Here is a 25,794-nt window from a genome sequence, read left to right as displayed (position 1 = left end):
TGATTGCCCAAAGGGTGTAGATAAGCTCAGTGTATCATGGAGTCCATGCAGTTATTGCCTCCAAAAAGAGTAAAGTTTACACCCTGACGTTTAATTAAAGTGAATGTGCCCCAATACTTACAGTATGATCACTCGAAAGCACTGGTGTGAACACAGTATATTTTTGTTTTGTCACAATCAATGATGCATTCTTGGAATCAGTCCCATGCATGAAATTACCCGCTATTTAAATATACATTATCTCGTACATGTGATCCATATTAATCCCATCCTCATTAATACAAGATGCTTGGCAGTAAAGCAAAATTAAAAGATGGTACTTGAGTTTTGGAGAGCTCTGTACAGTACATACAGTATCTATTTTTTCCTCGGGTTCCATAATAATTCCCAATACTGTGCTTCCAAAAGCTCAGGCAGTAGCTCTCATTGATAACGTAGGTTTCTTAGATCATCAGGTGGAACAACATGCAACAACAGGCGAAGACAATGAAAGAGAACATAGAAATTGTTTTAAATTAAAAAAAATCTATTTTTTTAGTTTGCTGCTTCTGTTTAATTGTAAGCCCTCAAAATGGTTTGCTGACATATTTTGAAATGTGGGTTATTTTGTCAATCTGCCTGTGAGTCTGTGAATGATGAAGAGCACAGTTAGTGTTAAAACCCTGCACTTTCAGGATGGATGTCCAAATACTGTAGCATGAGACGTATTAAAAACTGCAACATTCAAACTGTTTACAGTGGCTTACCGCTGTTATAATTAAAAGGCGCCGTTTGGTGATTGATTAAATGGTGTTTTAAACAAACGTTTTGGAGGTCATACCCCAATGTCACTAACATTCAACTACCCATTTAAAAATATCATGCTTCTTGCTCACTCGCTGAGAGATTTCATTTTCACTTGCAGTCCTCCACTCTATCTTTATCCTTGAAGCAACGTCCCAGCTCATCCATCATTCATAGAAGGGGAGGGAGGTTGCTTACAAATGGGTTGTCATTCTCCTCAGGCAGCTGAGTTACCCCAGTAAAGATCACTGTTCGAATAATTTTTTATTTAGGCTTTGACCAGTCTGCTGAATTACTGTGAGCAGGAAAGCTCTATTTAAGGTTGACCACAGAAAAGGAAACAACTGTGTCCCTGAAGAGATTGTCTCCAAAGTGGAGCCAGTATCTCACAAAACCATGAGACCTGCAAATTAAACAATAGTTCATTACACTTCTACTTGCTAACCATATTACAATTCAGTCTAAAAGTTTTCAAATGTAATAAACTTTATATTACAAACAGTATATATCTGGCTTTCTGAAACAGCCATTTCTTATTATGTTTTTCTACTAAAGTGATCTACAGTATATACTTTTAGCTCTGTGTGTACTTTCAGAATCTAAGAATTTTAATTTGATTCCTATTTGTTCTCTGTAAGACAGGCATTTGATATTGTGTTGGTTTACACTGCTGGCTTTTGAGACTTGCATCCTCATGTCTCATGTTCTCCAGCGGTGACATACTGTATTCAAAAGGAATCTGAGGCCAGACATATGAACTGAAGATATCCCAAAAGAATGTTGTATTTTTTTTTATTATAACGTTGATTACAACATAGTTTGTGCCTTAACAGAATTGTGTTCCTCGTCTTTCAACCCTAATCCTAACGTCTGTTGTGAATCTCTAAACCCATCCCAGAAACAAAAGTGCAATCCACAGATTTGAAACAGCTGCCCCTGCTCAGCTCAGAATAAGCTCACAAACGAACAGTAATTTTCAGGTACTTTCTTCATGTATTCCATGCATGTTACAAAACGTTAGCAGATAAGCACATGATATTCCTAGGCCTTGCAAAGTTTGCCAACAGAGCGTGCAATGTAAACTATTGCCTTATGCGCTGTCATCTCTTATGTCTGTTATTCTGTTACAGAGTTACAAATGTTTACAGAGCTGTCAAATGTGTTACTGTATGTTGGCCTGCAACTAGCTTGTCTTATAAACTGAATAGTGCTTCTGAAGTTCTTCCATGGCAAAGACAGATGTTCTACTTCCCTGGTGGCATAATCTGAAATCTCTAGGAATGTATTTCAACAAGACCACTTAAAATGTGTTAACATTTAACATTGGAATATATGAAGCAGCTTTATAACTGTCTAGGTATCAGCAAAAAAATGATTTATTTTTTATTGTTAGTTTCTGTTGTCAATTGTTTGGAACAATTTTGAAATATTTCAACCTCAGTGTATATGTTAATAGTTCAGAGTTAAATATGTATTATTTTTTATTTGACTTTTTTTAAATAAAAGTGAAGCTTTGGTTACAGTTAGTGGTCATTGTGAACCTATTACATTTTTAAAAGATCAAAGAAGAGAGGCTGTACAGGAATGTTGTTGATAATTTGCTGTTTCTTCCTGGAGAGATCAGCACTCCACGAAATCTCTTGCTTCTACTTAACCATATATCATGATTCGTTTATTCCACCTTTGAGCTTATCAAACAAATTTTCAGTTACCATCTGGTGTCATAAGAAATACTAGTTTCGTAAGAACAGAAATGTTGCATCTTTATTGAATAATACTTTCTTGCAAATCTGACGTCTTGTTTCTTTTTATGTTTTCACAGAATCTTTTGTAATTAAGGGAGAAAATAATTTAATTGGTTTTATAATACATCCAGGTGGGGGCTGCACATTGGTGGTGGTAGTGGGATTCCCCATTACCTGTAAAGTGCTTTGAGTGAAGTGTCCAGAAAAGCGCTATATACACTTAGTGTAAGCAATTATTATTATTACTATTAATTATTATTGTTGTTGTTATTATTATTGTTATTTTTAATAAAATGATTATTATTATTAATAATAATAATAATAATATTATTGCAACAGTAACCATTATCCATAGCTACTGTACATGTATTTTCATATTGATGTTGAACAGCACAAGAGCTGAGATGAAAATGTGTTGTGACCTCAATTTTCACGATAGAATAATAATTCTAAAATCGCCAGTTCTTACATAATTCATTCAGCTCAGCACTGTTTCGTTAGGTGACTGTATTTTAGCCATAGAACAAAATAATATCAAAATATATTTTAAAATTAGCTGGATCTTTTTGTTGGTTTTTGTGTGTTCATTTTAACAATTCCTTTTAAGAACTATTTCCACTCTTTCATGTAGGCAATTAATTTCATTCTTAATTGAGAAAGAAAATTGAGGTTTTAAAATCAAAGCTATCAGGACGGGTATTATTATTATAGAGGTGGCTTTGGAATCTTCTCTGTGAGTCTTACATATGATCAAATACGAATCTTTCATGATGACTTCTAAACCCATGAAGCTAATTGCATATTCCTCTTCATTGCAATTAAAAAGAAAACCCTAAACTGATTTGGAACAAGGCACTGTTACATTAAAGAAAAATTAAACAATGGATCCACATTGTTATCTGTAGGAGTGTTTCTAAGCTTAAAAATCATAGATTCTAATGACATATTGCAAAGATATCCCTTTATTATCAACTAAATGTACTTTTTTTCTTTAGTACATTTAACATACACTTAGCCAGACTATCTGATAACTGAAAAACTGCTTAATTCCCTGTTCTTTTGATTCTTGGACATCGTGCTACAACATCAAAAACATGAGAACATACATTAATTGCTACTTTTCTGACTTTCTGTGACTTTTTCCATCTTTCTTTTCCGTGAACGTGTCAGGATCACTTGACTTCTGCGCTGCTCGAAGTGTTTTCTGTGAGCAAAGCCATGCATAAAACGTTTATGTTTGTCCATGTGCTTTTGGTGGGAGAATTTGAGTCTGGCCGTCCAATATCCTTTTAAATGACATCTTGCTGATGCTGTGTGGATTCACTGACGACCTGTAAAAATGGAAAAGTAGGCGTCGTTATGTCATATCCCATAACAGGGCTCAGGTACTCTCAGATCTGCCTTTCACCAGTGCATTGAATGTGCGTAATCCAGAGTGTTCTGACCACTTCAAAGGTGTTTCTTGTCCCATATGAGATATTTTGATATTTTGGAAGATTATGGGATCATTCTACTGAATATATCATCACAGTCTAGGTATACTGTACATACAGTGTAGTGTTAACACTAAAGGAATATGGTACTGTATCTTGAGACTAAGACTAAATTAGAAGAATCTAGTATTGAAAAAACAAATCAGAATTGGAGGATATTGCAACATTTGCAGTGCCACAGCTGTGATACGATATTTTAATGTGATAACAGCCAATTAACAGATCCTCTATGTGGCCCGTGGTAGAATAACTAAACCACACCCATTCAATGTTCAAGTATTGCCAGACCCAGGGCATATAAAAACCTCAGAGTGAACATGCCAGCTCAGGAGATGCAGAATTGTGAATTGCCTGCTCATGCTATAGCATGCATTGTAGGCCATCTCACTATGGCCACAAATACTGTATTGCATCAAAGTCAAAAATAGAGATGTACTGTAGAGACAAAATACACATAAAGTGCTTCCTTACACAGATTCTAAATTAGCCTGAAATGAATTTATTTAATTTTCCATTTGTTTACTGTATGTTTAACAGCTTTATCTCTTGTTTTTTTCTAATTACATTTTATCTCTGCTGATAGATATGTACAGTACTGCATATAAAGAAGATTCTTACACATGATGTCTTCTTCAGCGGTACTGCAGTTGTTTATTTTGCGGAACTGCTGTAAAAAGTTGTCTAAATGGAATTCCAATGGTGGGAAATGGTTACTCTTTCCCCTGTTGTTTTAGAGTGAGAGTAACTACCTTTTCCACAAAAGTGAACCCCCCCTTTAAGAGCTACAGTGTGGGAAAGGGGCATGTGTGGGGTTGATTTTATGGTTTATTTCTTGTGAAGTTTATTCTCGGTTTAGATAGAAAATTACCAGAAGCAACGAGGTGAAAACCTGTACTTCAAATTCAAAAAGTAACAAATACATCTGCGTATTTTCCATTTTTTTGACCGCAAAGGCACTAAACAATATTTTGATAAGCAAAACAATTCCTGTGAAATGATGCAAGAGTGACTGTGTGACTCCCTGAGTCTGACAGTGCCAAACATGTCAGTGAACACCACAAAGTAACACCTCACTGGAAGCGTGGTGTGAGCTTGAAGCGACCCGCTGAAGCAACTCTTGAAGAAACTTACAGAAAAGCATATCTGCTCACGTCTGCTACTCAAAGCTACCCTGGTTAAAAATAAATGTGTAAACATAAGAAAGTAACATTTACTTCCACAGCAATGGTACGGCACATTGTAAAAGGGAAACTTCTAAGGAGAAATTTGAAGCTTGGTATTCATTTCCATTTAAGAACTTCAAAGAGTAAGAGGAAAGAAGGTTAAGACCATATCAAATTCTTCTAAGTTCAGATCAGCTTCAGTCCTTTCTCATTTCCTGCAGCCCAGAATGCTTTCTGTGCTTCACTTTCTTTGTATTGAGACAGAGTGCTTTTATGGGATACTTAGCTGAACACTGCATCACCCTCACCAATAATATGATGTAATGATTGAGTTGTGCTAGTCTTTATGAGCTCCCAAGGAAGCTTTGGTATTGAGATGATTACTGTAAATGGCACAGAAAACCTACTACAATCAAACCATTTTTACAGTAAATTGATGTGCTGCATATCCTTTTAGACTTGCATATGTTTGTTATTACAGTAGTAAAACAACGGTATGATTTATTTCAAGCAGATTTTTTTCTGTGTAGTAGCAGATTTTGTATGCTCTTGGGTGAAATCATAATATCAACGATGATAGAACCACCTTTGATCCCAAAGTTCAACATATGAAATATATGCCGTTTACTCTGCTACCATTAACGGTGTTGGAAATCAATTGGAGCCCACTGCTCTTGTCAAACACGGAGTCAGACAGAGTGAAAGTTGAGTCAGATGTCCTTTAGACAGATTCACAGAACAACTTTTTTTTTCTTGTGGAACTCCTGCTAACGAGTTCTGTGAGAGTGCCTTACCTCTCCATCACGGGTCTCAATGGTTTTGATCAACACTGTTTTCTTGGAGTGGACTTCAGATGTCCGCTGGTGTTGCTCTGGGCTAGTTTCTGGAAGGACAGAGGAGACAAAAGATATGAACAAGGTCCCAAACATGTTTCTTTCTAAAGGGATCTTTTTTCTTTCTCACTTTGTGCTGAAGAATAAAACACAGGAACAGCCCATAGAATTTGTATATGAATAAAATTGGCCAAATATATCATTTCTATATAAATATTTCAATCAATATTCCATGACACACAGTATCAAGGTAGGTAGCTGTATCAGCATGTGTAGGTTGCAAAGGAACAGGTAAAGGTTTATTCCATGATGAAGAAAAAGGAAAGAGACACAAAGTTTCAAAACCTTAAGGTGTCAGGTTTCATGATACAGTATGTACTGTACCAATCCTTTCAGCATATATGAAATTAATACATTGTTATAGCACTTTTTATCTCTCACAGTGAAAGAAATACCATCAACAAAAAACACTGTAAAATAGAGCCATTCTTTTAATCTGTTTTCCTTGTGTAAATGTACTAATTGTAAAGTCTCACACGAGTTAACTATCAGGGTAAAGTAAAGACAAAAATGAAACCTGTAACTACAGGTTAGACCTTTAACACATAGATATACTGCCATCTGGAGAATACTGCTGTTACGACATTCATTCATCTCCTTGTGATGCAGAAACCTGACATTTACAAGTTAAAAAGCCAAAAGCTGTTCAATTAAAACTGGCCTTTTTTATTGATCTGTGTCTGGTTTTGAAATGTGTACAGTTTACTTCTGTAAAAATACTGCTCTTCAACACAAAGCCAAAATTCTCTCCCTGTTATTTTCACATTATAGTTAGGGGTATACTTTTAGACTTGGATCACAAGAGAACATAAACATAACATAAGATCTAACGAAGAACAAGGCCTACAGAAACCCATCAAGTTACAACTTATAAAATTCAATTTGTATTTCCAGTAATTTTACAAGACACTATAAATTTTTACAAGACACTTTCATACTCACCTCTGAAACTCAGTGAAGCGAATGTTTGTACAGGAACAGTGATCCTGAGGAAAAGATAAATTGGCACTTTAAATCATATACAGTATACAGTTATACTGTATAAAATTACATATTATATATAATTATTTAATTACATATTAAATATATTACATATTATTTGTATTGATCACATGTATTATTTATTGATTGAAAGGTGTGTCTTTTGTATTGATTAGAATGACTAGGACTGGACAGAACTAAACACAAAATATTTTCTTTCCCACTCTGTCATGTTTTCATTCCTAAGCTGTTGCTTAGCCAGTTTTCTCATTTATTTTAGTGTTAATAGTGTCATAGAACGGATCTGTTGTGAATTTTTCATTCTAAAAGAATGGAAGACTTTCTCATGGTGCTAGAAAAAGTAAGTAAAATACAATATACACTGTTGTGTAATTGTCTTTGACATTTTTCCCTCATCTTCATCTCTTTTCACTCCACTTTTCCTGATTAATGAAGGAACACATTATACTGCGACAGTGATTTGCTGAAATTTTAGCCTTTTTGTTTTGTTAACAGCCGATTCTGATGGACCTGTATTTTACAGTACAAAGCCGGCTTTTAACTTTGTGGGTGCTTAAAGGGGGACAAAGTGATGTTAATTTGTTTAGTTTCCAACACCTACAAATATAAATTTAGGGTCATTAATGTAGAAGTATCCTCCCAGTATAGAAGTGTAACTCCCAGATGCTCAATAACTCGATAATATTTCATTAAAATATTAAAAAGTAAAGAAAGTAGATGGTTAGTTTGCTAAAGAGTTTGACTGCAATAAGCAATGATTGGAATTTATTCTCTATATTAAAGGGGAACTGCAAGACTATTTTTATATTTCGGGATTAGAAAGAATCAGCATTGATGAGTGTATTTCAAAGCACAATAAAAGTAACATGTACACAGTAACTTGTAAAACCTCAAATTTATCACAAAATAGACAAACTTTCCAGGTATGCCATTTTCTGCAACAAAACTTTGAATTCAGTAGAAATATTACTCTTAACTTTTATCAGTTTAGCCAATAAATGGGACTTACTCATTAACGCTGTGGTGAAATATCTGCTGGACAACCTGTACTTATTCGCTTGTGCATCACAGTACATTAGTCATTACTGTGACTAGTGAGCAGGAAGGGCCGCTTCACATCACAAATCGTGGGAACTCTCTCTCTCGCCCATAGCAACACCAGGGGTTTGCAACAACATGGCGACTTATAGTACTTTCACAAAATTCACGATCTCATGCTTAATTCAAAATTTTGAATATTTTTTCGATGCCGTCAAATAATTTATTTACTGAGTGACCGAGGTTTCATAACGGATCTGAGAAATTGGGACTGCAGTTCCCCTTTAAATATCAAGGGCAGTACCTGCTCTCCTCTCCTTCCAGCAGTTTCCTGTAAGTGGCAATCTCCACATCCAGAGCCATCTTGACATTGAGCAGGTCCTGGTATTCTCGCAGGTGGCGTGCCATCTCATCCTTCAGATTGGCAATCTCTGCCTCCAGGTTTGAGATGGTATTCTGGTAGCCAGCCGCCTCCCCACTGAACCTGTCCTCCATCTCTCTCATCTGCCTCAACAGGGAGTCATTCTGAAAGCAGGCAGGAGGAGTGGAGCAGATGAAGCCATGAGCTGCTTTGCATACAGTACATTGCTGATGTAGTGACTTCAATTTTAAAATGAAACGCAAAAAAAATATTGCAAAACTGGTCATTAACCACGACAGTAGGTTTCTTGTAACTGATTAGAAAAAAAAAAACCATATATTTCATCATAAAAACAATTTCAGTACACTTTCTTTCACTTTTTTTGAGTATAAAAGTCAGGCTGGATCATACGGGTGGTTTATCTCTAAGCGCCTTGGGGCAACCTTGTTATAAAAATAAATTGAATTGAATCAAGTTTACCTCTAGTCCTTAGGCTAGGGTTTGACAACTCTAGGCTTCAAGGGACAGGGGGTTGTCAGTTTTTGTAAAATTCCCTCACAGAACTTATTTAATTCAGGGGTGTCTAACACCGGTCACCTCCGTGTCTCCAGGTTTTTAGTGTCTGTTTAAGGCACTACGGAGCCCTGGTAGCTCAGAGAACAAGGGTGTCTACCTCCTGACTGGAAGGTCCCGGGTTCAATCCCAGGTAGGGGCAAGCGATGTAGCTTGCTCTAATTTCTTCCAGATGGCTCCCAGGTCCACTCAGCCTGCTTTCCAAGTGAGTACCGGGGGTTAATCCTTCTGGGGGTGATAGGCCGGCCTGAGTGTGATGCTGACCACATCACCTCCACCTACAGTGTCGGATGGTCAAGAAAAATGGTGGCCCTTGCCCCCTGTTCCCCATGGGCCTTTATGGCCTGAAAAGGGACCTACCTACCTGCCTTAAGGCACTAGGCCCTGAGGAGCTGGGAGAAGCTGTTAAATTGGTCCAGTTATGCAAGTAGCCAGCTGGTTTAGCCCATGAAGAGCTGAGCTGGAATACCAACCTGAAGACATGGTGGCAGCCCAGAACCAGGCATATATGTCCCACTTGTAACCGAATGTGTTATTTAAATAAGTTTGCTTCTGCACATTGTTTCAGTTACTCAGTGAAGTAGCTCTACGAAACCTGTCGGCGAGGAGGAAACTTACAGTGCCCTTGAGAGAGTCAATCTCGCAGGTGTAAGACTGGATCTGGTGGCGGTACTCCATCACCTCCTGTTTGGACTGTCGGAGGGCATCATTGTTCTTGGCTGCAGCCTGACTGAGGTCTGAAACCTGGGAAACACATTTTCATCATGACAACATTTCAGGGATTCGATTAGTTTTTTTAAGAACCCCATATCTGTGTACTTATTTTTCCAAGCCGATTCACACCAAAGTGTTGGTGTTCAAATGGCGCCTGTTATTATGTGGTACTTCTCCATCTTCTTTGTTGTCACAGCCACCATACTGTTCATTCAAATTATGTTTGATAGTAGAATTTCATAGCAGGAACGTATCTAGCTACCTGTTATTATAGACTGTATATACTCAATTTAGAATAGACCATTATTTGGTTGTGATTGTAATTAGTGGCTTTCTGGTAATAACGTCTGCATCCCTACAGGAAGCACAAGATCCGGCAGTGTTGGTCTGATGTCAGAGACATTCATCTATTCACATGCTGCAAGCTCCACATTGAGAACCTGAGAATTACGGCAGACTGGTGGAGACGCATGTATCTTAGTATAATAATTAAAACCCTTTTGATTTTCTATGGTGCCTTTAAAAACGGCTTCTCAAAGCACTTTACAGAGCAACAACAAAAAATACACACTGACAGGTGAGCAGTAGATGGAGGTACAGAATAAAGTTGGAAAGCAGAAGGTCATTTATTTAAGAAGGAGACGACTAGAGGATCACTTCATTAGCCATATACAATTTCTTGCATTAGGAAATTTGTCTTTTCACATACCCCAGCTCGCTCTCCATAAGACACACAAGAAGGGAGAGAAGCTTGGGGTCAGAGCACAGGGTCAGCCATTTATACAGCACCACTGGAGTGGCTGGGGTTAAGGTCCTTGCTTAGGGGCCCAACGGAGTAGGATTCCTCTCCCACCCACAGGATTTGAACCAGCAACCTTCCAGCCACAGGTGCAGATCCTTAGCCACAGAGCCTCCACTGGTTAACTGGTTTTGCATGCCCCTTTGCTTTCCTACTATAATCCATACTCCCTTCTGCTATTAGTATCCTTCTGAAATGCAGACAACCAGTAACCTCAAGCATTTTTTTAAAATCTCTAAACATCCTCACAGTAACCTAAACAGTGGAAGACTTGCCGGTATGATCTGGTATGAAAGCTGCAGTAATGAAAAATGAGGAGCAATCATGGCTAGACTGATACCTTGGACTTGTACCATTCCTCAGCCTCCTGGATGTTCTTAGCAGCAATACTCTCATACTGGGCACGGATGTCTCTCAGGGCAGCAGTCAGGTCCGGCTTGGACATGTCCATCTCCACCTGGACGTGAGTCTCCTGGAGCTGAGCCTGCAGCTCGCGGATCTCCTTTGGGGAGAAGGGGACAGCCAGTCAAGTCTGACTTCTGGTGATGAAACACATGGCCCTACGATCACTGAGACACTGAGAGATAGTTTCAACATTGTATTTCAAAACGTTGGGATGAGAGAAAAATATGCCCTGAGCTTTCTGCTTATACTACCAGGAGAGAAGAGAATTTTCACTATTACAATTAACCTCCGGTTTTTACAACTGAGAAGACTCAGTTTAAACAAAACCTCTGTTAAATAATCTGTTCTCTCTACAGGATTTATCACAACACAGCTTAACCTTTCATCAGAGGGGAAGAAATGAATATGTTCATTTTGATTCTATTCAATCTGACTAGAACTCCTAACCATCTAATAATGACACATTCTGTGCATATCTTGTTACTTTTTTAAAATAGCATATAAAACATTATTTATATTACATTTAATCAAATCAAACAATAACAATCTTAATTACTTAAATTGTTAAATGAGAGATTTTAGTTTTAAAAAGCATTGTCACTCCATGTAAAATGTGTGTTAATAGTTCCTGTGAGACCAACATTTTCTGAGACAGTAAGTCTAACCTTGTTCGGTACAAGAAGGCATTTGGTCTCTTAACTTTATGTCCTGTTCATATTACCCTTTCAAAGATAAATATAGCATTGCATCTGTTGGATAATGTTAAACTGTGACCTCTTACACACTTGTGTCATTCAGAAAGCACTCATCACTTCCAGAGTCACTCTTAAATGTCAAAAAGGAGCGATACAGCTTCAAAGGAACATTTCATTCATGCTTCACCCCCACAAAATTCTTATCATTCAAAAATAAACCTAGATTGTTAGTCAAATATTTTTAGCAAGCACAGAATGTTGAGCAAAATGTAATCAAGTTCAGTAGAACAGCAACAGGTCTGTAAGTTTTCTTTAGATATGAAACAACTTTTCCATCCTAATATTTAATATTAATTTTATTGAAATGAGAGAATGGATTAGTTTTAAGGATAAAATCCCAAATAAGTCTTGTTTGACTAGATGAAAGAAGTTTATATTTTACCTGAATTATTTAATTGAAATGTATTTGGTTTGTAAATTTGTTGCATTCAATTTTTTTTAAATACTTCTAAGCAGTTACTGAACTGTGGTATTTTATTCTTTATATACAGTAATGAGCCTACCTTGTATTGTATACCAACGTTGTAGCAGAATAGATACTATTAAAATAATATGTAACAACATATAATGGTATGGAATATAAATGCATTTGAACAAGGTTTTCTAACCAGGTGATACCTTTTTTGGTTTTTGAATGAACTCTATAGCCTTACAATGTGTGTGATGCTGCACAATAAAGTATATAAATGTACATTATTTGCTAGTTTGATATCTGTAACTAAGAATCTCCTGTAGTTGAGTGAAACTTGAGCAGTGTTGGGTTAGAGTTAGAGTATTTCAGATTTCCAGGTTTAGTGTGTAGCTACTGATCAGTGAGATACAAGATGCTGCAAGATGGGAGTCTGAGAGCTCTGTCCATCCTCCTTATGGATCTTGAAAATAAGGGAAGTTTCAACGACACCTAGGATTGCTGGAAGTTGCCCCATTTTCCAGCTCCATTGAGAGAATGGGTCTGTGGCCTGCTGAGGTCCGTACATTTATGGCCGACAGAAGCTCTGAACTGTGCCTCAGATGACAGGCAGGCAGAACACCAGAGGTGGAAAGAGAAGAAGAGTGGGTCTCTCAGCTCACCTCCTCGTGGATTTTCTTGAGGAAGGCAATCTCCTCCTGAAGAGTCTCGATGCGTCTCTCCAGGTCCAGACGGGCCAGAGTTGCAGCGTCAACGTCCTGCAAGGACACATACCCTGAAATTCAGTCTCAGCTAGAGTGGCACCCTCCCATTTTTTCACACTGTAAGAGGGTTAAGGTGGCATAGTGGCACATTGGTTAGCATTGCTACTGAAGGATTGTTTTTTATATCACACCTTGGTAATCTCGAAACTATTGCAGTTTACGCATGTAACTTTATGTCTGGGCTTTCTTTGTAACCCAGCGGTTACTCGAAGCACTCATGACCTCGCATCTGTAAAAAAGTTGTTTATGTTTTATGTTTAACGCTTCTTTTGTTAACAATATGTCCTTGTGAGTCATCCAGCTGCTGAAGGAGGGGGTTGTGAGGGAATAAGAATTGCATCTTCCAGTTTTCTGGCTATAAAGAGAGCTCTGCCAGGGGAAATGGGCAGAGAAAGAAAAAAGGAGAGGAATCTTTTTTTTATTTTTCTAATGCTTTCACTGCCTTGCAATGCTGGTGCCCTGGGTTCAATTCCTGGGGTTCTATCTGTGTGCAGATTGTATTTTCTCCTCGTGTTTGCCTGGGTTTCATCTAGGTGCTCCAGTTTCCTTCCATGGTACAAAGACTTCGTGGTAAGTCAATTGACTGCTGGAAGAGGTGTTAGTGGGCCAGCAGGGGGCGCTCACCCTGTGGTCCATGTGGGTCCTAATGCCCAAGAATAGTGACGGGGACACTATACTGTAAACAAGCGCCGTCCTTCAGATAAGACGTAAAACCGAGGTCCTGACTCCCTGTGGTCATTAAAAATCCCCGGGCGTTTCTCAAAAAGAATAGGGGTGTTACCCCGGCATCCTGGCCAAAATTTCCATTGGCCCTTACCAATCATGACCTCCTAATAATTCCCATTTACAGTATGAACTGGCTTCATCACTCTGCTCTCCTCCCCACTGATAGCTGGTGTGTGGTGAGTGTACTGGCGCACTACGGCTGCCGTCGCATCATCCAGGTGGGGGCTGCACATTGGTGTCCCCATTACCTGTAAAGCGCTTTGAGTGGAGTGTCCAGATAAGCGCTATATAAGTGTAAGCAATTATTATTATTATAATTAAAAGCGTGTGTACATGTTTGTCTCTGTCCGCCCTCAATGGACTAACATCCTGCCCATCCACACTTGCACCCAGTGCTTGCCAGCTGCCCCATGACCCTGTATGGCATAAAGTGGCTAAAATGTGCGTGCGGTATGGATGGGTGTAGGAGATCCATCATATACAGTACCGTGTGGAAGCTTCATGGCTAATAAATATCAGAAAATGAACACAGCACATGATAGCTGTAATGTGGCCTCTCCCAAACTTTGCTCAGTCACTTTTCCAGCCCCTATGTGAAGTGACTACCTACAATCAGGAGTGAGGGGGTTTGAAAGTTTTTCAAGCAGGTTTTACATCTTCAAACTGAGCTTGTATGACGCTAAATCCTTTTTATCAGGTTTAATTCCACTCAAAGTTTTAAATTAAAACATTATTTTTTTAGTCTACTGTATATGTGGCCTTGGCTTTTATTAAACATTTTCACCCATGTGAGAAAATGTTGCGCTTTGGTAAGATTGCTCAGACTCAGTGCGAACCATACTAGTTTGTTTGTCTACAAATAGAATATCCCTCATGAATACCTCCTCTAAATGGCAGGACAGAACAAAAATAGCAACATTTAATTAGATAAAAGCATGAAGCTTGTCTCTGCTTTTTTTTTTCCCTGAATAAAGCTCGAGAGCAGTTTTTTCCCCCCCACTGCAGCAGGAGCTCAGAGGAAAAAAAAGAAGATTTTCCTCAGTGTATCTATAAGCCATTTAGCATCTGTGAGCCTTCTAGGCTGTGGCCGCCACGTATCCAGAAAACAGGACAAATTAGTGATGAATCAAACATGAGCTGCGCCAGGCTGTAAGGTGAGCCTTCTCTCTCACCCTGCTCTCGGGATCATGAGGTCTCACCACCTGCTGTGGCGACAACAGGGCATGACATCAGCTGCTAAAAGCACTCTGTAGCAAATGGAAGGTGATATTCATCCAAGAGCAACATTTGCGTTCTAGCCTGTGTTCCGCATTACAGGCAGTGTAACCAGGGTTCGTTTTAAGAGACTTACAGGAAAAAGGATATATCATGCCAGGAATGAGTAGAATGATAATGCCATACTGATATAATGTGCAGTAAGGCATGCATAATAGAAGCTTTGCTGCACAAGGGCCCACTGTCGTAAATATTTTTTTTAAAAGAATTGATATACAGTGCAAAGCCGTATTGAGAATGATACCATCCATGCATCCACTTTCACTAACTACTAAGTAGACGGTCACAGGGAGCTGGAGCCTAACCAGACAAGAAACAGGGTATGCCCTGGGTGCTCATAGACTAACACAGACACCCACACACACTTAGACAAGGGGGCAATTTTCCTCAGAAGCCAATCTATCAGTATGTCTTTAGACTGGGGGGAGGAATCTAGAGTCCCTGTCCTGGGGAAACCACACAGACATGGGGAGAACATACAGTCAGCAGCCATATCACCCTGCAACTCACAACTGGCAACCCACTGAAGCTAAGCGGGTGTGAGCCTGGTCAATACCTGGATGGGAGACCTCCTAGGAAAAACTATGGTTGCTGCTGGAAGAGGTGTTAGTGAGGCCAGCAGGGGCGCTCGCCCTGCAGTCCATGTGGGTCCTAATGCCCAAGTATAGTGACGGGGACTCTATGCTGGAAACAGGCGCTGTCCTTCAGATGAGATGTAAAACCGAGGTCCTGACTCTCTGTGGTCATTAAAAATCCCAGGGTGTTTCTTGAAAAGAGTAGGGGTGTAAACCTGGCGTCCTGGCCAAATTTCCCATTGGCCTTTACCAATCATGGCCTCCTAATAATCCCCCTCTATGAATTGGCTTCAGTACTCTGCTCTCCTCCCCACTGATAGCTGGTGTGTGGTGAGTGTTTTGGCGCACTATGGCTGCTGTCGCATCATCCAGGTGGGGCTGCACATGGTGGTGGAGGGGAGTCCCCATTACCTGTAAAGCACTTTGAGTGAAGTATATATAAGTGTAAGCAATTATTATTATTAGAGCACAGATGCCACACAGTTAGCCCCAAGGGAGTTGAACCCAGGGCCCTAGCTCTGTGAGGCAGAAATGCTAACCACTGTGCCACCATGCTGCCCATGAGTGGCACCCCATATCTACTACATTTCCTGGCAATCATGTGCAAATAAATGCATGTATTGCTCTTCACTGCCTTCTCTCTACAAGCTTAGCATATTCTTTTCCTAACCAATAGAATACAGAAACTATAATCTTTCTTGTTTGTGAAATGAGTTTAAATGCACCTTATGATTAGAGATGAAAATCCTTATTAGGATTGATCATTGTCCTCCTAGAGTTTTAGAATGATGGTCTAGTAACTATAGTGATTTATTTACCTTATTTCTCAAATCTGCTAAATAAAATAAGTGTTTGGATATGTCTTTTATTCCCTTGCCAATACATTATACCACTCCTTACCAACCCCAGAAACATCTGTTCTGAGAAAAACTGTGAAACTGCAGAACAGAACAGGAGTGAAATGCACTCTGGGCTGAAAAATTAAGAGTTGTCTCCCAACTCTGCTTGAGGAACTGAGGAGGCAGAACATTCAGTGTCTGTGAGGTTAAATAAAAAGCAGCTTGTCTTGTTCTGCAATTAGCAATGTTTTAAACTCAGTTAATTTAGAGGGGCATTGTGCAATTAAAATGAATCGTGTGACAAATTAACAAGAAAACAAAGATTCTTAATTATAAAATATGAAATGGCTACACAGGACTAAACAGCATTATCAATACGGTCAAATACAGTACAGAAGTTCAGAGGAGCACCACTATTGCACGGATGTTCTAGATTTCAAAGGGGACAGGAATGCAACTTACAGCTCGGAAGGCAGCCAGATTATTCTCAGCTTCTTCCTTCTGATGAATCTCTTCCTGCAGCCTAGGAAATTAAAACACAATCAAAAGTTGGAAGTGTATTACTTTGAAGACAAAACATTTGTTTTTTGTTTCACCAGGTAAAATGAAATTTAAACAAATTGTCACATCGAATGGTGGACTGGAGGACAACTGCTGTGCCCCACGTGGAAATCATGACCCTCAAAGTCCAGTCCTAGCCTTTTGATTTTAACGTTAGTGGTGTTGAAATTCTCTTCTTCTGTTCTTTCTTACTTTTTAAATCTTTTTTTCTTTCCCTTTGCTTTGTTTCAGGTTGATAGATCTAGGCTTGGAATTATTTCAGTAGATAAAAAAATGATTGGAACATTTCCTGAGACATTGCCCTAGATTTCTGGCAGGCCTGACTTAGCAAAATATGCAGTCCCTTGTTGAAATATGAAAAGGTGTGTGTGCAGCTTTGTGTAACCTACATACTGTAACTATACAGTAGGGGCATTGAGTGAAGTTGCTTTTACAAACACAAAGTAAAATCAATTTTTGCTGGAAAATCTTCTCACAGACTTGCTGTAACCATGCAGGGAATGTGGCAGACTGATAAGACAACGGTGGACATTCAGTAACAACTTAAAAGGGGAAAACATTTGAAAACACGCGTTTCCTAAATAACTAAAAAACACTGCTTTGGGGTCTAATTGGCTTTCTACAAGCAGAACAGTGATAATTTGTAATACAGTCGCTGTACTCAGGTGTGCAAAGACCTAGTCTATTACCTTAGTTAGTTTATGTCTGGGTCTGATAAGCAGCAGAGCGATAATGCAAGCAAGACTCTTCAGACCCTTCAGTTTTTGGAAGTACTGTATTTCATCCAACATCCAACCACCCAACAAACATGGGGTGGGAGCTTTTGATACAATACAACTATCCATCCGTTTTGTAATCGCTTCTTGTAATCCAGGGTCATGGGGAGACAGAGCCTATCCTAGTAAGCAATGGGCACAAGGCAGGATTCACCCTAGACAAGATGCCAGCCCGTCATAAGGCACACACACTCACACCAGGGCCAATTTTCCCAGAAGCCAAATAATTTACCAGCATGTCTTGGGACTGTGTAAGAAAACCCACAACCTCTGGCAAAAAAGCACCCCAGGTCCAGATTTGAACCCAGGGTCCCAGTGCAATGAGGCAGTAACGCTAACCACTGTGCCACTGTGCATTCCACCTTCACCTAATTTATTCAGAGAATTCCAGTGAGCACCTTGCAATAAATTCATCCATGCTGGTGAAGTGCAAAGACATCAGATTCTCAAACAGCTGTGTGAGAGCAATTCGATTGGCAGCAGCCAAAAGAAATAGACAGACTCTTCTTGTTTGTAACCTTTCCGATGTTCTTATGCAGAAGAAAGAGACGTTTTGTGTATGATGAAGGTGATTATGGTCCACCAAAATATAATCTTCAGAAACAGATTTCTGCATGAAATTATCACGGAGACTTATGAAAATGTAAAATGAGTGTGTCACCAAGCAAGGTCCAGCATGCAAATGAATAACGTTTTGTATCGAACACAAACAATCCAATCTAAGCTTAACACCCAAATATACTGTATAGCCCAGAAGCCTAAACACTGTGTCTCGTATAGCATAGAATAAGACACTCCAACATATCGTACTTCAGTAAACAAGCTCATAGTCTATTGTAACTTTTAAAATAATTATTTTTACTTCCTGCATCTTGCATCAGAGATTACTGTTACGTAGACAATGTACATTTTTTTATGATTCCAGGAAACCAGAAAATACTGAAAGACATATAAACTCCATACAGATAGCACCCAAGCATTGAGCCCAGGGTTCCACCACAACAAGGCAGGAATGCTAACCATTGCACCACTGAATCACCCATACAGAATTCAATCAAAATAGAAACTTCTGTGTGCCACTGAGTTTCCGATCATAATTCACAGTTCTAACCAAGAGATGAAGTTTTAACTATCCCCTATAATCTAAATGGTGGGTTTTTCTGTGAGACAACTCAATTTTGTAAGCACTGCGAAGCTCATATTCTCTGTAGCAAATCTGCAGTGTGGGATGAACTCTGGAAAATTCATTGCGTGTCTCACCAGCGTAAATAAAACAACCCACAGCTCCCTTTTTAAGGAAAGATATATTGGCAAGAGAGGGAACGAGCCACTGTATAGATGTGACAGTAATCAATTTATCACTGCACAGCCTTTACTTCCATTTATAGTCACACGCAACAATGCTCTTGAGAAGAGCTTCCAGATACAAAGTAAGGAGTTTATTGACAAGGCAGTGAGTCCATTCCCAAATAGGAAAAGGACAAGGGTTTCTCTTATGGCATAGAAGCTATACAGTAAGTTTAACATTTTCAGATTTTGCTTATTGCAAGCTTTTTCCAAGGTTTGAACTTTAAAACATCCCAGCTGTGTTTGAAAGACTGTGGTTATGATATTCGCGAGTTGCTTATGAATGCTAACAAGCCAGAAAGAAAAGGGAGTGACTACATTAAATTCCAAAACTTAAAACAGGAAAATAGCCTATTAATATGACTGATCCATTGCTTATTTCAGGGTTAGCAGCAACGTTGATTTTGCCAGCTCAATAATGGCATTAACGCACAGATTTGACACTTTATTCCAGAAGAATAAGCCCCAAGCATGCATTTATTCAGAGCATACTGCGATTGATTTTTGTGTTGAAGTAAAAAGTGATGTCAGGAAAAAAAGCATCACATTGCTGAGAGACAAGAGAAGTCAATTATTTAATTGATGTACTGTAGCTGCCGTACCGTAGTTCAGATTCACAAAGATTTGTGTCAGTACATAAAATATTACATTTGGAAACCTTAAACTCACATCACCCTTGTGCTTGTTCACCGAAATAAACAGCTTTATATCGCTTTCATAACCACACATCTGCATGTTTTCTTGTACATTATCAGGTCATATTACTTTAAAATGTTCAAATCCTTAAATCTAAAACTTTGGCAGCTGTATAATAATTAATTTAGCAGTTTCCCTGGTTAAAATGCGCTTTGTATTGCTTTAGCAAAACAACAGAGGCCCAGCCTTATATGGTGTTCTCTTTCAAACAGAGTTCCATCTGGCTGGTTTGTGTTATCTCCTCATAAGGAAGAATGTCTGTTGTGAACTTTTGCTCGTGTTGTTCTTTGTCAGCTTTTTGGAGTGCTAGAATTTCCTGTTGATGGATTACAACAAAAGCGCATTCAGAAAAGATGTTAGTTTCTCAAGCAGTGTGTTCCTTTCCTAGGTCTCTAACAGAACATCTGGACTGTTTGTTTAATGGGCTGACTAGTTCTGTCAAACATCACTGTTGTTGAAGGTGTTAGAAAGTTTCTTGCATGCAAGTTTATTGAGCTAAAGCTCTACAGTAGTTGGAAGAAAAGCACAATGCTGTTAGCTTCTAAGCCTTCTTGGTCTGCATTTTCTTCCCCAAAATTGCCAATTTTTAAAAATGGTACAGTAATACAGTAGAAGAAGGCTCCATGGCTGAAACGTTGTGTTTTCTTTCTTCTTTTTTTCAGCATGGAATAAACCTTTTACTTGTTCCTTTGCAGTAATACAGTAGTTAAATTGTACAGTAATACCCAGAAAATAATGAGCTATAATGTTGTTTACGTTATGAATTTTTTGTATATGTTGTTTTAGATGGTAAATAGCACAATGGATTCCAATTATTTCGATAAAAATAAAAGTGAGGACCAGCACTTTTGCTGTTACATACTGTAAAACTCCTAATTCAAAGTATGAACTTTGAAAATTCAAAATTGAAGGTTAATATTTTTGCAGATACAATGTAACTTGAAGTGGTTTAGGAAGGATCAATTTTTCAAAATGTAAATTTCTTTGTTTTTCAAGGGTCAGATACCAAAATATGTGCTAAGTAATGAAGAGGCAGTATTTCACAAGCCCTCCACATTTCAAGTGAAGTACATGTAAAATGCAAATTAATTTTCAAAAATCAAGTTTGAAAATGTAAAAGGACTATTTAAAAATCAGATACAATTTAGCTGCTTTTTCCGGTGTGCATGATTAAAGAGCAATGTTTTAAGACTGAATTCAAAACTTAAATGGAAGTAAAATATAAACTGGGGGTAGTCTATTGCCCTGAGCCATCCTCCTTGATTGCTGTCTTCTTAAACACATTAACAAATAGTTCTAGATCAGTAATCGGTTCTAGAAGAATTTGAAGTGGACCTTGTGTCACATTGTACAGTGTTTTCTGGTTTTCTCTGAAACTTCTCTGACATTACAGACAATGAAATGGTGCTCTGGTGATAATTCTGTATGCGTCCAGTCTGTTACTATCCTGTCTTTTGGAAAGCACATCAGTACACCTGAGTCACTTCTGTAAACTACTGCAGTCAAATGATCTTGTGAAGATCTGACCTGCATTGATACTCTCACGCCTAATCGTCTTCCAACTGTCATACTGCACACGTAAGTCTGACAATAGAAAGCCAGCTATCGCTCAAAAATGTTGTGTCCTTCTGCATTTTCCTCAAATTGACAGTATTTGTTCTTGGTTAAAAAATACAGAAGTTTAAATGGAAGGGAATTCAACTTCTAATCGTTTTTAGACTGTGAATACTTTAGCCTCATATTACTAATTGAAACCACTAATTATGAAGAAGTGTGTTCTATACACTATTTTCTTCTTCAGAGACAGCCCACAGGAAATAACATCTGGAAAAGATTTAGTTTAGATAGGCATGACTTTACTGCTGTCAACTGATTACCTCTGGAGCGTCTGTAAACTTGCTTTAGAGGCTATAGACATGGCAAAAGTGTTTATCAACAGACGATGGATACAGTAAAACCTACAGAGAAGCTTGTAGATTTACGCCTCTAAATTCAGATTACTGATTTAATCCTGAACAATAACTTTAATTTCATATCCCACTTTTTAATGTGGACTAAGAATCTTATTGAATGGCATCACAGAATTGCTGGTTAAGAACTGGTTAATAATAAACTGTAATGACTAGTGTTGAAAAGTTGTACTATATCATTAAACTTATTTTGGACTTTAAAGCATTCATACTGTACACACCACCGGTTATAATTTTACATCTTTTGTGTACTGTGTTTAAAAAGCACTAAAAAATCATTTTTTCTTCTCCAGAGATAAAAATAAAATGCTAAAAACAGCTATATATAACATGTGAGGCATAATCAATTAAAAGATTCCTTGTGCTGTCCTGTGATGAACCAGTTATAAGTGACACGCTGAAATATTTAATTTTGTCTTTCGCTTTTCTTTAAATAGCTTGGTGCAGTGAGTGGTATTCGTGTCAGTGAATCATCGAAAATTAATTATAGAACTGTTAACTGTTGAGCAGAGATTTGGGAAAATAAGAATGATGGAGGAGTGCAATTCTTTTGTTATAAATGGTAATGCCGTTTGACTAGCGTTTAAATCTTCAGAAATGTTTGTCCAAATACGAATAAGCTTCAATGCACTGACGGAGATCCATTTTAGGAACCAAAACTGAATGGAGGCTGTCATTGTAAAAAAGGATATTGTGAAAATAGGTCTCTAATTCTGGAAGGTGATATGTCTGCTCTATAATATAGAAGAGAACAGCTGTGCACTGGTTCCAAGATTACACATTGTGACTCAGAAGCACGCATGCATTCCGGAGCTGCTGAGAGGTGGAGACCTCATTAATGACTTTTCTATGAGACTATTTTTATGATTAGGCTCATATCTTGTAAAAAAATACCTCTCATGACTGAGCCCAGAAGACACGAAGCTCATAATCTGTGTTAGGTGTAGTGCCAAGTTTTCACTGTAAGATGTTTCTTGCCTTTATCCTTTTCCAGGCTTGTGATCCACTCTTTAGCTTATTTAATTGAACCCCTTTTCTTGCTCACATCCACACAACCTTCCTTTGTCACGAAGCACGTGCCATACATTGCTATACAAAAGTTTTAGAAATTTTCCATTGCTCTGTTATTGTCAGTAATTTCAGTTTATGCAGAAACAATTGTCCATGTATGTCTATATTAACATCCCTCACGAATATTGTAGCTCCTGATGTCTGAAATATTTTGCACAGCAGTGTACTGTATTTGTCTTGTAATACAGAACTGAAATAGCTTAGAATATAGTTTAAAACAAACCCTGCTCCAGTCCATTTCCCAGTACATAATGATATCCTTTGTACACTATGTACTGTAGGTCAAATAAAGATTTACAAACTCAATCTAAAGACTAAGATTATTCATAATTTATGGTTGTCTCTTGTTGGCTGTAATGGTAAAGATGAGATGCACTTGTGTTATCATTGATCTCCATCTCAAAAGTTGAATCATCCAGCCTTTAAAATGACTATTATTATGATGATTGGATTTCGTGTGCTGTATCTTTATCTGCAAAACGTCTCTGTTTCCATATTCACTTCAAGCTTATTGCTTAGGTATGACATTGTTAATTCCATATATAGATATAAAAAAATCCAAATCAAAACAAATGAAACTTGGATCTCAGCTGCATTTGTTATATTTTGGCTTAAGATACAAATTAATACATTTGTCGAATATATTCAAGGCATTTTAATACAGATGACTTTAAACACTACAAAATCTTTTTCACCTAATAGTACTTCAAACTTCAAAGGAATATAACCGTCTTGATTACTTTTTAAAGCACAGTTGTCTCTTCTATTTGTCTGTCTGTGACAGTATGAATGTGACTGATTTTATAGTCTGCGTCTCTTGATGTCTCTTTAAAACTTAGTCATTAATCTCTAAAAAATGAAATTATAGTATGAGCTGTCCCTGCTTGAGAACATAAGAAATGTTACATATGATTTGAGGCAATTTGACCTGTTTAGCCCGTTCAATAATTAGCATCTAATCAATGCAAAGACCTCATCCAGCTGTTTCTTGGAGAAGCTGTACAAGTGACCCAGCACACAAAGCTAATTATCACACTGTAATATATAAATCCAAAGTCAATACATACGCAGAGAACTGTATTATTATTTTTTTCCATTCAAGAACACAATCAGAAATAGAAAGCAAACCCTGATTGAGGAGCTGACTAATGGGATTTCTTCGATTACTGTTCAAAGACAGCATATCACACACCCTTTACTCCATATTTTCACAATGTATTCAGACATACTGTAGGTTCTTCAAGACAGAACAACTAGTGACATAGCAGACAGGATACACACCATAAAATGCAATGAAATGCAATTTCAAGTAATGATTAGTTCAATCCAATTGATAATTTACTTTATATCAATCAAAATTAAATGCTACCCGCTATTCCAGTACTGTGCTTAGGAACCACACACACACACTGACATTTAGCATTTTGTGGGTTGAAGACACTGTACTGTCAAACACTTCATGTTCTACTAGATTTTTTAATTACTGTATTTGAGCTCTTTTAATTCTGCGGAGGTAGACTAGAAAGGGCTTTAACAATAAAATGTCTCGAAGGATATACCCGTCATCTGCTTTACTACTGTTAAAGATCCTCAGACCCCTACCATTAATTTCATATTTGAGTCAACTGTACAGTACCTTCTTCCATTCTATGTTCAAGTCTCTCTACCCCTAATTTCTAGAAAGAATAAGAAAAAATCAACAACTTCCAGATTAACTTTTTCAACCCCATCTAACGTATGTTCAGTAAATGAGAAACTTTGAGACAAGATAAAGCTAACACAGGCAATACATTTTTTTCATAGTTAAGTTAGCAACTAATCAAGTCTCATTTGGGGGGGGGGGGTTTCTGATGCTTTTTCAGTTCACAATAAAAACGGTTAAGATGTCTTCCCTCATCAATATAGTTCACACAGTTTTAAAAACGTTTGAACTGCAATAACAGAAAATATATTTATATTAGTCACAAGTGTTTTATGAAAAAAAATAGTTTTCTGAATCTTCCCAGTCATCTTTTCATATACATTTTTTCCACCATAAAACTTCCCTCACTAATACTAAAATGTAATTTTTGCATGAAAATTATTGAAACTCTCAAAGAGTTTAATAACTGAATCAGTCACCATTTAAGGTTTCTTTTTGGTCTGAAGTTTACCTGAAAACAAAAGGCTATTCCTCATCTAGTAGATTTTAGACGTTACAAATACTACCTCGTGGATTTGCAATTCCTATAAACTCGACCGATGAAAATGTTGCGTAGCGTGTATAAATGAGAAGGCAGATGCCTTTTGGCAGAAATTATAAAATAGAGCAGGAGAAGAACAGAGCGGAGCTGTCAGGTGTGGATTTTATCTGCGTTTCCTGTTCTCACCTCTGCTTCAGCTTCTGGAGGTCATCAGCCAGGTTGTCCCTCTCAACCTCCACGCGCGACCTCTGGTTCGTGAGCACCTCGACCTGCCGGCGCAACTCCCTCATCTCCTCCTCGTAGATCTCGGCCACGCGCGTCGGCTCCCGGCCCCGCAGTTTCTCGATCTCCACCACCAGGGTCTGGTTCTGCTGCTCCAGGAAGCGCACCTTCTCGATGTAGTTGGCGAAGCGGTCGTTGAGGTGCTGTAGCTCGGCCTTCTCGTTGGTGCGGGTCTGCAGGAACTCCTGGTTCATGGCGTCGGCCAGGCTGAAATCCAGGGTCTCCCCCCCGCCGACGTAGGAGCGCACGGGGGTCATGCGGGTGGACCGTATCGTGGAGAAGCTGGGGGACGCCGAGCTCCTGGACACCTGGTAGACCCTGGACGCTGTCGAGGATGCGCTGGTGGACCCTCTTCCAGAGTACGTGGCCCTGGAGAGACTGGGGGACCCCGCTCCACCTCCAAAGGTCCTCCTGTAAGAGGAGACCCTCTGAGTGTTAGAGTACGATTGGCTCATTGTGGACTTCTGGAGAGCTGCACCCTGTGGCAGAAACCTTGGCAAGTGAGGGCTGCCGTCGCAGGCTCTTGGTATTTGTACTCTCTCTGATGTCAGCTGCTGGAGGCTCAGCGCCCACGCAGACATTCAAGGTCCTAGCGT

At 38.6% G+C, this 25,794-nt stretch overlaps 1 protein-coding gene across 3 annotated transcripts; it reads right to left on the bottom strand.

Annotated features, from left to right (window-relative positions):
* Positions 1-1,558: 1,558 nt before the first annotated feature.
* On the bottom strand, positions 1,559-25,794 carry LOC102694165 (desmin). 3 transcript variants are annotated; one of them, XM_015359484.2, is made up of 10 exons: positions 25,103-25,794; positions 16,775-16,835; positions 12,796-12,891; positions 10,905-11,066; positions 9,670-9,795; positions 8,422-8,642; positions 7,020-7,063; positions 5,979-6,067; positions 5,153-5,192; positions 1,559-3,859 (listed from the first exon to the last, which is right to left on the bottom strand). In XM_015359484.2, the coding sequence occupies exons 1-9, from the start codon at positions 25,777-25,779 to the stop codon at positions 5,178-5,180; spliced, it is 1,491 nt and encodes a 496-aa protein (XP_015214970.2). In that variant the 5' UTR covers positions 25,780-25,794; the 3' UTR covers positions 1,559-3,859; positions 5,153-5,177. The 3 variants fall into 3 exon arrangements, with proteins under 3 accessions (XP_015214970.2, XP_015214971.2, XP_006636849.2); XM_015359485.2 differs by having other exon boundaries at positions 5,153-5,187; XM_006636786.3 differs by lacking the exon at positions 5,153-5,192.

Source organism: Lepisosteus oculatus, chromosome 12, assembly GCF_040954835.1.
Source record: "Lepisosteus oculatus isolate fLepOcu1 chromosome 12, fLepOcu1.hap2, whole genome shotgun sequence".
Taxonomy (NCBI): Eukaryota; Metazoa; Chordata; class Actinopteri; order Semionotiformes; family Lepisosteidae; genus Lepisosteus; species Lepisosteus oculatus.
This window is presented reverse-complemented; position numbering and strand designations above follow the sequence as displayed.